Genomic DNA, 14,243 nt, shown 5'->3' with positions numbered 1-14,243 from the left:
GGCTCTGTCAGTTTGCATACAGGTCTGCAGCAGTCTGTAATTAGCCAACTTCCTGTTTTAGAACAGGATGTAGAACTAGCAGTGCTGTGCTGTGAGGCCATTGATACACTGTAGTGGTTGTATGGATGAGGCCCACCCAGGCCTTCTGGACATGCGTCATTTAATAGCACTAGAATTCTACAGTACATTTATGGAGTTCCGAAAGCACTGTGTTACAATCAGTATCTGGCTGGATGGGGCTGCTGTCCACAACATTGACAGACTGGACACTACCACCACACTACCCACCATTGCGACCTGTAGGCTCTTGTTGGTTGGCCCTCGCTTCATACTTGTCGCCAAACCCACTGGCTACAGGTTATCTACAAGTCTCTGCTAGGTAAAGCCCTGCCTTATCTCAGCTCACTGGTCACCATAGCAGCACCCACTCGTGTGGGTAGCAGCACCCCCAAAGCCAATTGCTCCTTTGGTCGTCTTTCCTTCCAGTTCTCTGCTGCCCATGACTGGAACGAATTGCAAAAATCTCTGAAGCTGGAGACTCCTCTCCCTCACTAGCTTTAAGCACCAGCTGTCAGATCATTTTACAGATCACTGCACCTGTACTTAGCCTATCTGTAAACAGCCCATCTATCTACCTACCTCATCCCCATACTGGTATTTATTTATTTTGCTCCTTTGCACCCCAGTATCTCTACCTGCACATTCATCTTCTGCCGATCTACCATTCCAGTGTTTAATTGCTATATTGTAATTACTTCGCCACCATGGCCTATTTATTTCCTTAACTTACCTCATTTGCACTCACTGTATATAGACTTTTTGTTTTCTTTTGTTCTACTGTATTATTGACTGTTTATTCCACGTGTAACTCTGTTTTATGTGTCGAATTGCTACGCTTTATCTTATCCAGGTCGCAGTTGCAAATAAGAACTTGTTCTCAACTAGCCTACCTGGTGAAATAAAGGTGAAATAAATTTAAAAAACAGCAGCACTATTAAAACAGGTTGACTGTAAATAGAGTCCCTGGTCACAGGTGAGGTGGGAGGCACTGATTACCCCACCCACCAAGCCATCGGGGAAAATACAAGTCAGCCACTTCCACTTCTCACTTCCCCCTCACTTCCTGTTCTCGGGCGGTCTGAAGTGAGAGGCGCGTTAGATGAGGTTGTGAGAGGCGCGTTAGATGAGGTTGTGAGCTACTGTACTGGCCCTAATGTGGGGAATTTACCATGCTGTGTGTGCCTTTTGTCTGATGCAGCATGAACCGTATGGCCTTGTGTGCCTCCAGTATTTTCTCTGCCCCCTCTTTCTCATCCTCAGGGACAGACCACCGAGACACCCTTCAGGCCAGGTATCTGCTGTGTTCTGCCTGCATACTGTAGCCTAGATCTAGCCAATACAGATCATACTGCTCATTACTGTATCCTAGATCTAGCCAATACAGGTCATACTGCTCATTACTGTAGCCTAGATCCAGCCAATACAGGTCATACTGCTCATTACTGTAGCCTAGATCCAGCCAATACAGGTCATACTGCTCATTACTGTAGCCTAGATCTAGCCAGAACAGATCATACTGCTCACTACTGTAGATCATTCAGCTCTCGCAGCACAGAGGCCTACCTGACACAGATGAGCTGAGATAGTGGTGGGTTTAGCTTTAGAGATCAGAGCAGTGGGCAACATTTCCTTTGGGAGGATCAACTCTCCTGCATTCGCCTTGCTCTGAAGGGCACCGTGGAGAGGCACAATTATTGGCGCTTAAATGCTTATCTGCATTTTTTTGTCCTATATTTCACTCATTCTAGTATGTAGGCTATTATTGCAGTCTATAACAGCACATTAAGTGGGGTTTTTTTTGCAGTAGATGAGGTTGTTCCAGTGTTCGTGCACCTTGGTCGAAAAACAAGGTAGTGACAGTAGGCTATTTTTCCTCTGCATGTGAATCTTATTCACAGCGACTGAGTTGAGTTGAATTGACAAAGTAAACTGCAGATTGAAGCTGTGTAACAGAACTAAGCAGAGTAACATTTTCAATCTGGGTCTCTTTTTTTGCTTAGTGACCAGACCACATGTGGTTGTCTACCAGGCTGAGCATACATCCTGTTCCAGTGTGGTGTTAGTCTGTCAGAGGGAACCACAATACGTGGTGATTGGCTGACTATCTTCTCTTCTGTTGTCCTGCAGCTCTGATGGTACCAGCTGACCAGTGACACCTGCTGAGGACACCTCCCCCACCCCCTTTACCATGTCTGGGATCCAGGTGAGAGGAACACATCTACACACGCGAGCTAGTAGTGGACAAGTCAAAACTGTTTGTTCACCCCTGCTTGCAATTCCTAATAACCCATCCGCAACCATCGGAGTATGTGTGAAAATCTGAGGCCCAATAGCATTCTGCACATGTTCTTGAAGACTTAATAATCTCACTGGTTTGAGACCACACAATCAACCGAAATAGTGCTGCTAATCGCTCTATATTGCAAATGATGTGGTTGAAGAAAAACAAATCTGCGATTTTAAATGTATAAGTTTGTCTTCATTTCTACACACTTTCTACCTGTCCATTTTCATTTAGACTGGAGTATTTCTTCATAAATTATAACACGTACGAACCACTCATAACCACCCACCAGTAGAGAACCGCTGCCCTAGAAGACTAAATAAATCCTTGCTCACCATAATGTCTTAAATCGATAGAATGAATGCTTCAATCTAGTTGACATTGGTCAAGTTCTGTCATCCCTCTTCTTTTGCAGAGAAAAGACATTTAGGGACCAGGTTAGGGGGGGGGGGAATTAAATAAATTGAGATGGATCTCGCTATCTATATCTAAAAAAAACTGGAAAGATTGTCTGTGCAAAGTTTCCAAATGACATCAGTTTGACTGGTTGTAAGGAAATAGAAAGCTATGAATACGACCCATTGTGTTTCTGATCAGATTTAGTTCTGCTTGGTGCATAATTTGTGGTTGTAATACTATCTGCTTTTATGATTCCAATAAATATACCCCCTGTAGAGATGTGATCTAACTGCACATTCGCTGAAAGAAAATCAGATTTCTCCACTCCTGTTCCTGAGTAAAAATGTTGCCAACATTTGCATAATTTTATTGCAAGAAATGCTTCTGTAGTAGTAGTGTCCAGAGTAGTAGTAGTGTCCAGATTTCAGTGTCCATTTAACCCATCTGAACAGTAGGCTACAGTTCCCTTGACGTACCATAGGCCTATTTGATGTCCCCATCTTGTGACTGTCGAATTTGTACAGATCCATCGCACAACACTGCTATCATCCTCTTACCACTTCACCAAATCTTTCCCAAACATACCTTTCTGGCCTTCGCTTCTCTTTATTTTCTACTCTCCATTTCACATCTTTTTTCTTATTGAATTAAACTCAAATTTTCTCTGCCCGTTCTCGAAAGTATTTTGTGATTGGCGTGTAGGCTATTTGACATGTGTACAGCTGGGCCCTAAAGCTCAGGCTGACATGCTAATGCCATATAGCCTAAAATAATGAAAGAACATCAATGTAGCCTATTGATATAAATTGCACAAGAATTATACCTTTAAAAAAATAAGGTATTTTCTCTTTATTCAACCCGCCACCCACCCTTCAGCCACACAATGTCATGACCCTAAACGCGCCAGCCCTGCAGATATAACAATGGGGGCTGCAGTTTGAGTCAACTCATGCAAGACTGAAGAACACATGCATCCTACTTACACACACATTCTAATGTGCCATGCCTCTTTCAGAAGTGTCATATTTCCTGACTGACATTAGTGCTTCTGCTTTTCATCTGCCAGCAGCAGCATAGCATGACTGACATCCCCCATCTTTTGCTTATCAACCCAAATGATTTTAATCTTTGGCACACAACATAACTCTCACATCGCTCCCCCTGTGACACTCGTCCCTCTGACTCCTATCGGGAAATGATCGAGGGATGTGTGTCCTGATAACGATATCAGACACACACAGCTGTGTGTAGTGCATTGCTTCAGGAATACACCAGGTTATATGAGGATAGTGGATGTGTCCCACCCTATTCCCTATATAGTGCACTACTTATGATCAGAGCCTCGAGGGAATAGGGTGCCATTTTGGATGCACCTTGACTCACACACACTGCTTTGTACTGTCATTGCCTCTAACTGATAACGTCTTCACAGGGGTCATGGTTGTATGTTATTCACAACACTGATGCCACAACACCACCGGTTAGACGTGGGAGCCTGTTAATGCCTATAGAATAGGCCCACATGCTATATGGTCTGAACAGCGTATAGGACAAACCAGCATAGCTACCTTTTGAATATTAGACCTTTTTATATGCTTGTAATAATGTGTTATTTGATTGTAATGTGTTACTGTAACCCGATGGCAATTTAATTTATCCCTGGAGTGTCAATGGCGTAAATGCAATTCACTTGTCCAAGCTATGACTATCTGTAACCGTTCACTGTAGTCACTCTCAGTGTTTAACAGCTAATCTCCTCTTCACTCGTGACCTAGGTGCCATGGTTGCCTGGCACAGAGTGTGTAGCCAAGTACAACTTCCAGTCGACGAATGAACAGGACCTGCCTTTCTGTAAAGGAGATGTGTTGACCATAATCGGAGTCACCAGGGTAAGCACGGCTCACCTGTCTATACTGTGTGAAACCGTTATTGTGCTGGACTTGTGTAGTTATACAGCGGTGTTAACCTTTTATCTTCTAATTTTCACCTCAAATGACATAGATTTGGGTAACTGCCTGTAGCTCAGGACCTGAAGCAAAGAGATGCATATTCTTGATACCATTTCTGAAAGAAAACACTTTGAAGTTTGTGGAAATGTGAAATAAATGTAGGTGAATATAACACTTTATATCTGGTAAAAGGTTAACACAAAGAAAACCGTTTTTAAAGGGTGTTTCTGCTGCTATTTCAGGATCCCAACTGGTACAAAGCGAAGAACACAGTGGGCAGAGAGGGAACCATCCCAGCTAACTACGTCCAGAAAAGGGAAGGGGTCAAGTCGGGGGGGAAACTCAGTCTTATGCCGTAAGTACATGATAGGACCTTGCTGCTCTGTCACATAGGACATGCCCTTACCTGTGAAGTTCCCATGTTTCACTGTATAATAAAGGTATGAATATGGGGCTTAGTTCATTAGAGTTCGAGTGTTACAAAGACCTGATAGGAGACGTTGGTAATTGATTTATTTTTTTGCCGCTTCTCTGTCCCCTCTGCTCTCTGGGTGGCTGCCTGCCACTGCGGGTGGGGCTAACTGGCACTGCGATTTGAATCGGCTCTTTGAAGGGACAGCTATTTCAAGAGGGAGAAAAAAAATGAGACTTGTGCAAATGGAATAAAACTGGAGGCCAGGAGGAAATCAGCGTTCTCATACACACACACACAGGACAAGGCTGAGGTTGCTGCACTCAAACGTGTTGGACCAAAACACACTGATGGGGGTGTGTGTGTGTCTCTGTCTCTCTCACACACACACACACACTGAAGACTCTCTCCCCCACCATCCCCATCTTCTGAGCTTAACCACCCAGCTGAGCAGAGGAAAGCTCAAGCAGTGTGGGGAAGGGTGACCAGTCAAGTGTTACAAGGAAGGACAAAGGCAAGGCTACTCCACTGGACGGGGAACTGGCTAGAGGGAGTCGGTGGGTTTACTGTCCTTATGAAGTAGAGGTCACCAGTTCAGGGACTGTAAGAGAGTCAACTCTCTGTAAATACAGCTCTGCATCAGCCCTGTGGATCCCCTCAGAGTGGTGGTTAGTGGCGAGAGTCCGAGGGGGGTTATTATGTTTTTACGAATTGGTAACAGATGTCTTGGGGAAAACGCTCCCTGTTGGCTTATATAACCAACAGTGTCAGCTGTGTTCTTGGTTATGTTGGTCTACACACCCTGAGAGATGCTGCTCTTTGACCTCATAGCTCACTGCTGCCACCTGCTGGTAATCTTCTACTCTGTTGGTAATGAGGGAAATACGGCACCACCCTAAAGAAGACTGGCAAAAGGCCTCAGTTCCCTCCTCACTGCAGTCTCTCCTACCTCCTTCCGCACTGTCCTTCCTTTCTCTATATTCCCCTTACTTCTAGCAGCCTGTTTTCCCTTTCTCCCATCATATGACTAATGAATAGCACAAACTGCAACATAAATGACATATTACATGCCCTGCTTCCTCATTAAATGGTCTGACTGATTGCTTCTGTGTGCTCCTCCTGTGTTTGACTGGTTGGTCATATGTTTGGCTGGTAGCTCCTGTGTGCTCCTCCTGTGTTTGACTGGTTGGTCATATGTTTGGCTGGTAGCTCCTGTGTGCTCCTCCTGTGTTTGACTGGTTGGTCATATGTTTGGCTGGTAGCTCCTGTGTGCTCCTCCTGTGTTTGACTGGTTGGTCATATGTTTGGCTGGTAGCTCCTGTGTGCTCCTCCTGTGTTTGACTGGTTGGTCATATGTTTGGCTGGTAGCTCCTGTGTGCTCCTCCTGTGTTTTGGCTGTTGGTTACTCAGTGTCTGGCTGACTGCTGGCTTACTGGCGCCTGTTCTCAGATTAATGGGAGTTAAGGAGGCTGCTGTCCATGGAGAAGCAGCTCTGCTGATCTAATCAACTCAATCCTCTCTCCGCATTAAGCCGCTTTGCACAGGCCCTGCTCTGTCTCTGTCTTGGTACTGGGCAACAGAGGGAGGGAGGGAAATGTGTAAATCAATTACACACTTTGATTACCCTTAACTCACCAGCCCCCAGAGAGACCCCTGTGGACCTCCTGCTGCTCCTGTTTCCATACTGCTAGGGGATTCTGTGTTAGGGTCTACTACAGATAAGAGATTAATGATCCGAAGGTAAAAGCCAAGAAAGGGCTTTTAGAAGCCAGTAGAAGCCTGTAGATCTTCTACATGAGGTGAGATGGAGGCTGTGTTTTAATAGCTTGAGCTAAAACAAAGAAGGGAACCGCGTGTGTTTTCCCTAAGAGAGCTTTTTAAGTCCTGTGCCCTGCAGCTTGCCTTGTGGTCAGCCGGGGGGCAGATTTCATAGACTGTGTTCTGAGGGGATGAGACTCTATGCTGCTCTCTCTAAAAGCCTACTCCTCAGTGAGGTCTCACCTCTCTATGATAGAGGGGTCTGGTAGGCCCTGCTCTGTGTCTTGCCTGCCCTGTGCTGCTTTTCATTTTCCTGTTATTGCAGAGCCTGTGCCAGTTTCAGACTCTACCTGCCTGTGTGTTTTTGTTGCCGTTTCCTGTTTACATCAAGGCACTTTCTCACTGGCTCCTTGAGACACAGACAGACTCACTCCACTGCTCTAAGTACAACTGCCTAGAAATGCCACTGCCTTACATTATGCTGATCTACTGCTGTTGTCCCCTTTACCTTGTCTATGACTGACTGTTTATCAACTCTTTAATACAGGGCTTTGTATGTGTGTTACATGGCCAACATTGCATGCTTGTAATAATAATAATAATAATAATGAGTAGATCTCCCATCTACTTATAAATTGTCTTTTTGCCCTTTTAATGACCAAGGTATGGTAATTTTCTGTAGTCCACTAAGGCCCTATCTCTGTGTCCTGTCCCTCCCCCTCTCTCCTCTCCTTCTCGTGTCCATCTCCAGATGGTTCCATGGTAAGATAACGAGGGAGGAGGCAGAGCTCCTCCTCTACCCCCCAGAGACTGGTCTGTTCCTGGCGAGGGAGAGCACCAACTACCCTGGGGACTACACCCTGTGTGTCAGCTGTGACGGTAAGGTGGAGCACTACCGCATCATCTACCACAACGGCAAGCTCAGCATCGACGAGGAGGAGTTCTTCCAGAACCTCATGCAGCTGGTGGAGGTAAGGCGGTGTCAGCCTGTCAATCCCAAACGCTCCCTATTTCTTACTGTTTAGGCTACTCCCTCAGCTCTCGCACTGCCTGTCCTGTATGGTGGTCAGGTACTTGTCAAGGATGCTTAGTCACATAGTTAGAGAAGGCAAAGGGGTGGAGGTTATTGATGGGAGAGCGATCAATATTATTTTGGGAAATGTATTATATTGATACTTTGACTCCAAGTATGGATTTAAGTTAACGTTAGCAAGCGCTAGTCGGCTGTACCTGGTATTTTTTTCATCCTATAGCTTGTTCTGTCTTTTTAAATAGGGAGCCAACATGTTTTCAGCACTTATTTCCATGACTGATCAAAACTCATTTTCTTGCGCTCTCTCGTCTCTCTGCAGCAGACCTATAGTGAGCAATATGTTTGGAACATCAAATGGCAATACAAATATAATCTGCACCTAAGTACCATAATATCGTTCGGTCCCTGTAATTTCCCAGTCCTAGTGGAGGGAGACCTCCGTCTACTGCGTGGTCTATTAGACAGCTTCTACTACAGCAGTAGGGCTGAGTTAGTGTGTTAAGGGAGGAAGGGGGCCATGGTGGGAAAGGTCTCTCTTCCCCAGAGATAAGACGCTCCATCAGGCTTCTAGCTAGATTGTTTGCAATCGCACTTTAATTAACGCTCATCTCTTTCCCAGAGGCGCTGCTGGGATTTAGGCAGGAATCTGCACACTGGCATCGAGGACCATCTGTCTAACTGGCACACTCCACCTTATTATCACTCCACCACAATAACTGGCACACTCCATCTTATTATCACTCCACCACAATCCTCCGCTTATTCCTTCTGCGCTTTCTCGCTCTCGTCTCCCGCTCTCTCTCGCCTTACCCCCCCCCCGCTCTCACATTCTTGTGATTTTTAGCTCCTTTTCCCCCTTACTCTCACTGGCCTGTCACAACAGGCTCCACATTGGTACACACAAGTTGTCCTTCCCTGTCAAAAGACCCACATTTGTGGTGTTAACCACATAATGGAAATCTAACACTGTTGCGTTTAAGGGATTAGTCAATCACATGTTAAGTACTTGGGTTATTATGGATGGTGGGTACTTGTGTGGAGATTCAAGTGTGTATTCAGGCACATTGAGTATTTTTACATTGTCCAAATATCAGTTATATAACCTTGGTTTCATAACTGCAACTATTCAGAAATGTGTTAATTTAATGGGTCTTTAAAGCTCAAATTACAGTGTTGACATGAATATATTTATTTAGTAGCTTGTACAGAGGCAATAGTTCCTATACCATGCTGCCATCTGGTGGTTGTGAATGCTACTCACATGTAAAACACAGTGGCAGTCAGATTACACTATGACTGGGTGCTTCTCCATTGATTTAACAAACTAATCACAGGTAAAAAGGATGGCTGGTGTGTTTGACTGGTTAACCTGATCACATGTAGACCAGTTGGTGTCGACAGGATTATGTGAGTGTATCTAAAGTGAAGGTGTGGTTAGTGACCTCTCGCCACCAAACACACAATTTCCATGCTTCTCCTGCTAACTAGCAGAGTCCCCACTAGCCCTACAATCCCAGCATCCTTTTCACCCCAGACTGCTGAGAGCCTCCTTGACTCCCGCTCTTTGGTTGTCTGGTCTTTGACATACGGTTGACAATGCAGTTCTACCTTCTCAGTGTGGCTATGCAGCTACTGTTAATACACACACTATCCAACTCACCATGTTCTCTCTCGCCGATCTCCATTCAGCACTACACTAAAGATGCCGACGGCCTCTGTACCAGACTCATCAAGCCAAAGCTGATGGAGGGAACGGTGGCCGCCCAGGATGAATTCTCCAGGAGTAAGAACACTTTACTAACCTTGTGTTTCCATTCTCTGAGTCACTCTTGGTCTATAAGAATACACAGTGACTCAGTCTGTCTTCATCTTCTGTAGTACAGGAAACCTGGGCTTAATCAGCAGTAAGTCTTTAACCTTGTGCTTTGCTCTGTCTGGGGAAGGATGATGTTGCATTAGATCTGCTGGAACCTGAGTCTGACTTTCTCTCTGTTGCTGCTTCACAGGTGGCTGGGCCTTGAACAGAAAGGAACTCAAGCTCATCCAGACCATTGGCAAAGGAGAGTTTGGAGGTAAAGACCCTAACTGAGACCAGCGCTGATAAAGATGTCTCTTTCCATCCCCGTGTGAGATCTGTGTGTCGTTGTCCAGTGTTACATCTCTATGTATGTGTTCAGATGTGATGGTGGGGGACTACAGAGGGACCAAGGTGGCAGTGAAGTGCATCAAACACGACGCCACGGCCCAGGCGTTCATCGCCGAGGCCTCCGTCATGACGTAAGTCTCAACCATTCTGTTTTGCCTCCCGGGTGGTTAAGGGCGCTGTACTGCAGCGCCAGCTGTGCCACCAGAGACTCTGGGTTCGCGCCCAGGCTCTGTCGTAACCAGCCGCGACCGGGAGGTCCGTGGGGCGACGCACAATTGTCATAGCGTCGTCTGGGTTAGGGAGGGATTGGCCGGTAGGGATATCTTGTCTCACCAGCGACTCCTGTGGGCCGGGCGCAGTGCACGCTAACCAAGGTTGCCAGGTGCACAGTGTTTCCTCCAACACATTGGTGCGGCTGGCTTCCGGGTTGGATGACCGCTGTGTTAAAAAGCAGCGCGGCTTGGTTGGGTTGTGTATCGGAGGAAGCATGACTTTCAACCTTCGTCTCTCCTGAGCCCGTACGGGAGTTGTAGCGATGAGACAAGATAGTAGCTACTAACAATTGGATACAACGAAAAGGGGGTAAAAAAAAAAATCGCTAAAAAAACCCATTCTGTTTTATGGTCTTACCCACTTTCTCTAAAACCTTCTGACTGTGTCTGTACACCTTAGCTACGCACTATGTCACTAAAACCCTCTTCCCTGCAGGCAACTGAGGCACAACAACCTGGTTCAGCTGCTGGGGGTGATCGTAGAGGAGAGGGGCAGTCTCTACATCGTCACAGAGTACATGGCCAAGGTACTTCAGTCTAGTCTATTGCTTGTCCAGGGACTACTCTATCTAGGCCGTGGGCTGGAGTCCACTGTCCCTTTACGATAGGGTCTGTTCCTACTTCCCAACTTCACAGCCGTCCCCCTCTCCCCCCACCACAGGGCAGTCTAGTGGACTACCTCCGTTCTCGAGGACGGACCGTGCTGGGAGGAGACTGTTTACTCAAATTCTCACTGTAAGTCATCCTCAGGAAGTTCTGCAGTATTGGATTTCTTTATTCAATTATAATGTGATTTCCCTGGAGAGGATGCCAGAAAACAAAGTATTTTAAATAGCTATTGGTATCACTTATCTACAGTGAAATTAGTTTTGTCTTGGCTGAGTGATCCCATTGTTTCTCTCTCTGTGTCTCACATCTCCATTTGGTGACTCCTCCTCTCCTCGTTCTCCCCTGCTGTGCAGTGACGTATGTGAAGCCATGGAGTACCTGGAGGCCAATAACTTTGTGCACAGAGACCTGGCAGCCCGGAACGTGCTGGTGTCTGACGACAACATCGCCAAGGTCAGCGACTTTGGTCTGACCAAGGAGGCCTCGTCCACACAGGACACTGCCAAACTGCCTGTCAAATGGACCTCCCCCGAAGCCCTGCGAGAGAAGGTAAAGGTGGAAAAAGAGAGGATTGGACAGAGGGAGGGAGCATGTTTAAAAAGTGTAGCCTAAGCTCTGTCTTTGTCTGTGGTGTCTTGTGTAGTTGACCTCAGCCTCTCTTTCTGCCCCCTCCACAGAGGTTCTCCACTAAGTCAGACGTGTGGAGTTATGGTATCCTGCTATGGGAGATCTACTCCTTTGGGCGTGTGCCTTACCCCAGAATTGTAAGTATGACATTGTAAGGTGACTCCAGCAAGGGGCAGCAGCCTTATCTGTATTGCTTTCTCCAATGCAAGGCAAAATGGATATATCTCAATGAGTGATGTATTTAGTATCATTTAATAGCTGTGAAGCTTGTGCACAGGCAGATAGGTTGATGCCACTGTTCAGACAGTGGATGTTAGAACGTACTAGTAGAGTGTGTGGTTGGGTTGATAACGCCCTCTCTGCTCCTCAGCCCCTGAAGGAGGTGGTGCCGCGGGTGGAGAAGGGTTACAAGATGGACGCCCCCGACGGCTGCCCGGTGGTGGTTTATGACGTCATGAAGCAGTGCTGGACCCTGGACGTGGGGCTGCGGCCCTCCTTCCGCATGCTGAGAGACAAGCTGTCACATATCAGAGCCAAGGAGCTCTACCTGTGAGGGGCAGAGAGGGAAGACACAGCAGAATAGAGCGGAGGGAGGGAGCGAGCTTCCGGGCTGGGGAAAACTAACTGAAGCAGGACCGGAACTCATCTGCCTGCTTCACCTGTAGACCACACCCTACCTGATACCTGAGCTGTACCTGTTTTCCTCTGGGACTGTAGTAAACCCTCCCCTGTGTTACATTCCCCCTCTACTCTTCTGAAAGAAAGGAACAGAAGTCCTGTATGTGTTGTATAGCTTTCTGTCAGCTGGTTGTTTTCCCTCCTCTGTCCAGTCCATCATCCTCCCTCTACCCCCTTCCTCCTACTCTTCTCCCAGTCTCTTTACTGTGACGTTGTCACCTTGTCAAACTCTTATTTTCTTCTTCTCAAAAACGTGATAATGGGGAGGCTGGCCTTTTCCTCCACATGTTTGTCAGGTGCTCTCAATCTATCTCGGTCTGTCTCTCTGTGCCTTGATCATTCCTGTATCTGTGTTGGTTGGTAGTGTGGCGCTGCATGCTGTCTGTCTCACTCTCCTGTATGGGGCCTTACTTAGGGCCTTGGCTATGTGCCAAAGTGCTTTCAGTATACAGAGCTCCAGACCCCCTCAGCTTCCAGAACCTACTCCTCCACTCGGACTATTCAGTTTTTATTCATTTTTTTAAGAAATATTTTTTCAATCATTTTTCTGGGGGAGGTTGGTTGTGCAGTTCTCTCCCTCCAGCTCCAGAACAGGTTCTTCTATGTCCGTTAAAGAGAACATTTCAGAGGAAAAGAGGCCAGTACATAAAGAGCCTCCGCTGGGAAGCGCCTATCTCCAACTCCACACAGGACAGGGGAGGGAGGGGCACTTCTCAACATAGTCGATTCATCATATGTGGGCTTGTTTTATATTAAAATATAATTGAAGGATAAAGAATCCAAGGAAAGACAGACTGAAGGATATAAGAACGTTTTAGTGTAGCGAATGCTGGGGTTGGGTGTGTGCATGCCGTGCCAGAGGCCTTGGGTTTAACTGTCAGTGCTTTCAATGTTTATTATGCTACCATGATTATGAATAAATCATTCCGTCTGAACAGTGTGGAAAGAACGTCAACAGTCCACACTGACATCACAGGGAGGGGGCTCCCCTCTGAAAGCACCTGGGTACTATTCAGTCATGTGAATGTCCTGGATGATAGAGGTAACAGCAGGGCAGTGGGCCACTGGGGATGCCCTGGGTGTTTGTTCCATATGAAGTGAACCTTGAGTCATTATGCTATTACACACATTCCCACACGGTAAATATTCATTTACACAGAGGTAATCCAGCCATTCCACACACTTTACATACCCCCTGGGTTCATGCATACACTTGGGCCAATGAATCTTATTTGACTGAACTGTGAATAAGGTATTCTAACTATGGCTTGTTCCTGTGGTCTTCAAATCACATTTTATTGGTCACATACACATGGTTAGCAGATGTTATTGCGAGTGTAGCGAAATGCTTGTCAGAACCTGTGACTTCACAGATTGAGCCTAAAATAATTCTCTCACACTGCTCTGTTTTAGAATGTAGAAGTGTTTGAGGGTGTGAAAACAGATATAGCTGACGTGCCAAAAGAGTCTTTAAGCTGTGAAGCTGCAGTGTTCTGTGTCAGCTGATCTGTTTCCATTTCCAATGGTCAGTCAAACAGACTGAAGCTCTTCTCATCATGTCATTCTCGTCTCCATTCTTTCCCCTGGGGTGGCTGTTCCTCCACTCGCCTCCAGTGATATTCTGCTGCAAACAGGGAACATACACAGAATGACTCTGAGCCTGAACTGAGCAGAGCTCAAATGGAACAGCTTTAAGGGCCTTGTCTGTGTGACCGTGTATTTTTCTGTTTTGTAAAGAAAGAAACATGATTCAATATCTTCAGCTTTTGTCTCTTTCTTTGTGGCTCAAAGCCTTCCTCCTTCGCACATGTTTTTCTGTTTCCATCCCTCATCCTGTCTCGCCAGCCCTGTTGCTTGGACAATTGTCCATGGTCCGGGCTGGCTGGCTCGTTTTAGATTCCTATGAATCTTAATGGCGCTGACAGTCCAGAGTGGTAACAATGGGCTGGTTACACAACACAGGGTGCTCTCAGCCAAGGTTGTGTGCCTCTGCTTAGCTGTCAGAACCCATCATTA

The 14,243-nt window shown here is 46.4% G+C and overlaps 1 protein-coding gene across 2 annotated transcripts in view; it reads left to right on the top strand.

Annotated features, from left to right (window-relative positions):
- Window positions 1–13,983, top strand: part of LOC112263842 (tyrosine-protein kinase CSK) — a 36,581-nt gene extending 22,598 nt beyond the window's left edge. For both annotated transcript variants that reach the window (XM_024440476.2, XM_024440477.2), the window contains exons 2-13: window positions 2,188–2,263; window positions 4,519–4,632; window positions 4,935–5,047; window positions 7,614–7,833; window positions 9,585–9,678; window positions 9,902–9,967; window positions 10,073–10,172; window positions 10,750–10,840; window positions 10,975–11,048; window positions 11,276–11,471; window positions 11,600–11,686; window positions 11,920–13,983. In XM_024440476.2, coding sequence (XP_024296244.1) covers window positions 2,249–2,263; window positions 4,519–4,632; window positions 4,935–5,047; window positions 7,614–7,833; window positions 9,585–9,678; window positions 9,902–9,967; window positions 10,073–10,172; window positions 10,750–10,840; window positions 10,975–11,048; window positions 11,276–11,471; window positions 11,600–11,686; window positions 11,920–12,102 — 1,353 coding nt within the window. In that variant the 5' untranslated portion in view covers window positions 2,188–2,248 and the 3' untranslated portion in view covers window positions 12,103–13,983. The remainder of the gene's footprint in view (window positions 1–2,187; window positions 2,264–4,518; window positions 4,633–4,934; window positions 5,048–7,613; window positions 7,834–9,584; window positions 9,679–9,901; window positions 9,968–10,072; window positions 10,173–10,749; window positions 10,841–10,974; window positions 11,049–11,275; window positions 11,472–11,599; window positions 11,687–11,919) is intronic.
- Window positions 13,984–14,243: the final 260 nt, after the last annotated feature.

This window comes from Oncorhynchus tshawytscha, unplaced genomic scaffold (assembly GCF_018296145.1).
Source record: "Oncorhynchus tshawytscha isolate Ot180627B unplaced genomic scaffold, Otsh_v2.0 Un_contig_37_pilon_pilon, whole genome shotgun sequence".
NCBI lineage: Eukaryota > Metazoa > Chordata > Actinopteri > Salmoniformes > Salmonidae > Oncorhynchus > Oncorhynchus tshawytscha.
This window is presented reverse-complemented; position numbering and strand designations above follow the sequence as displayed.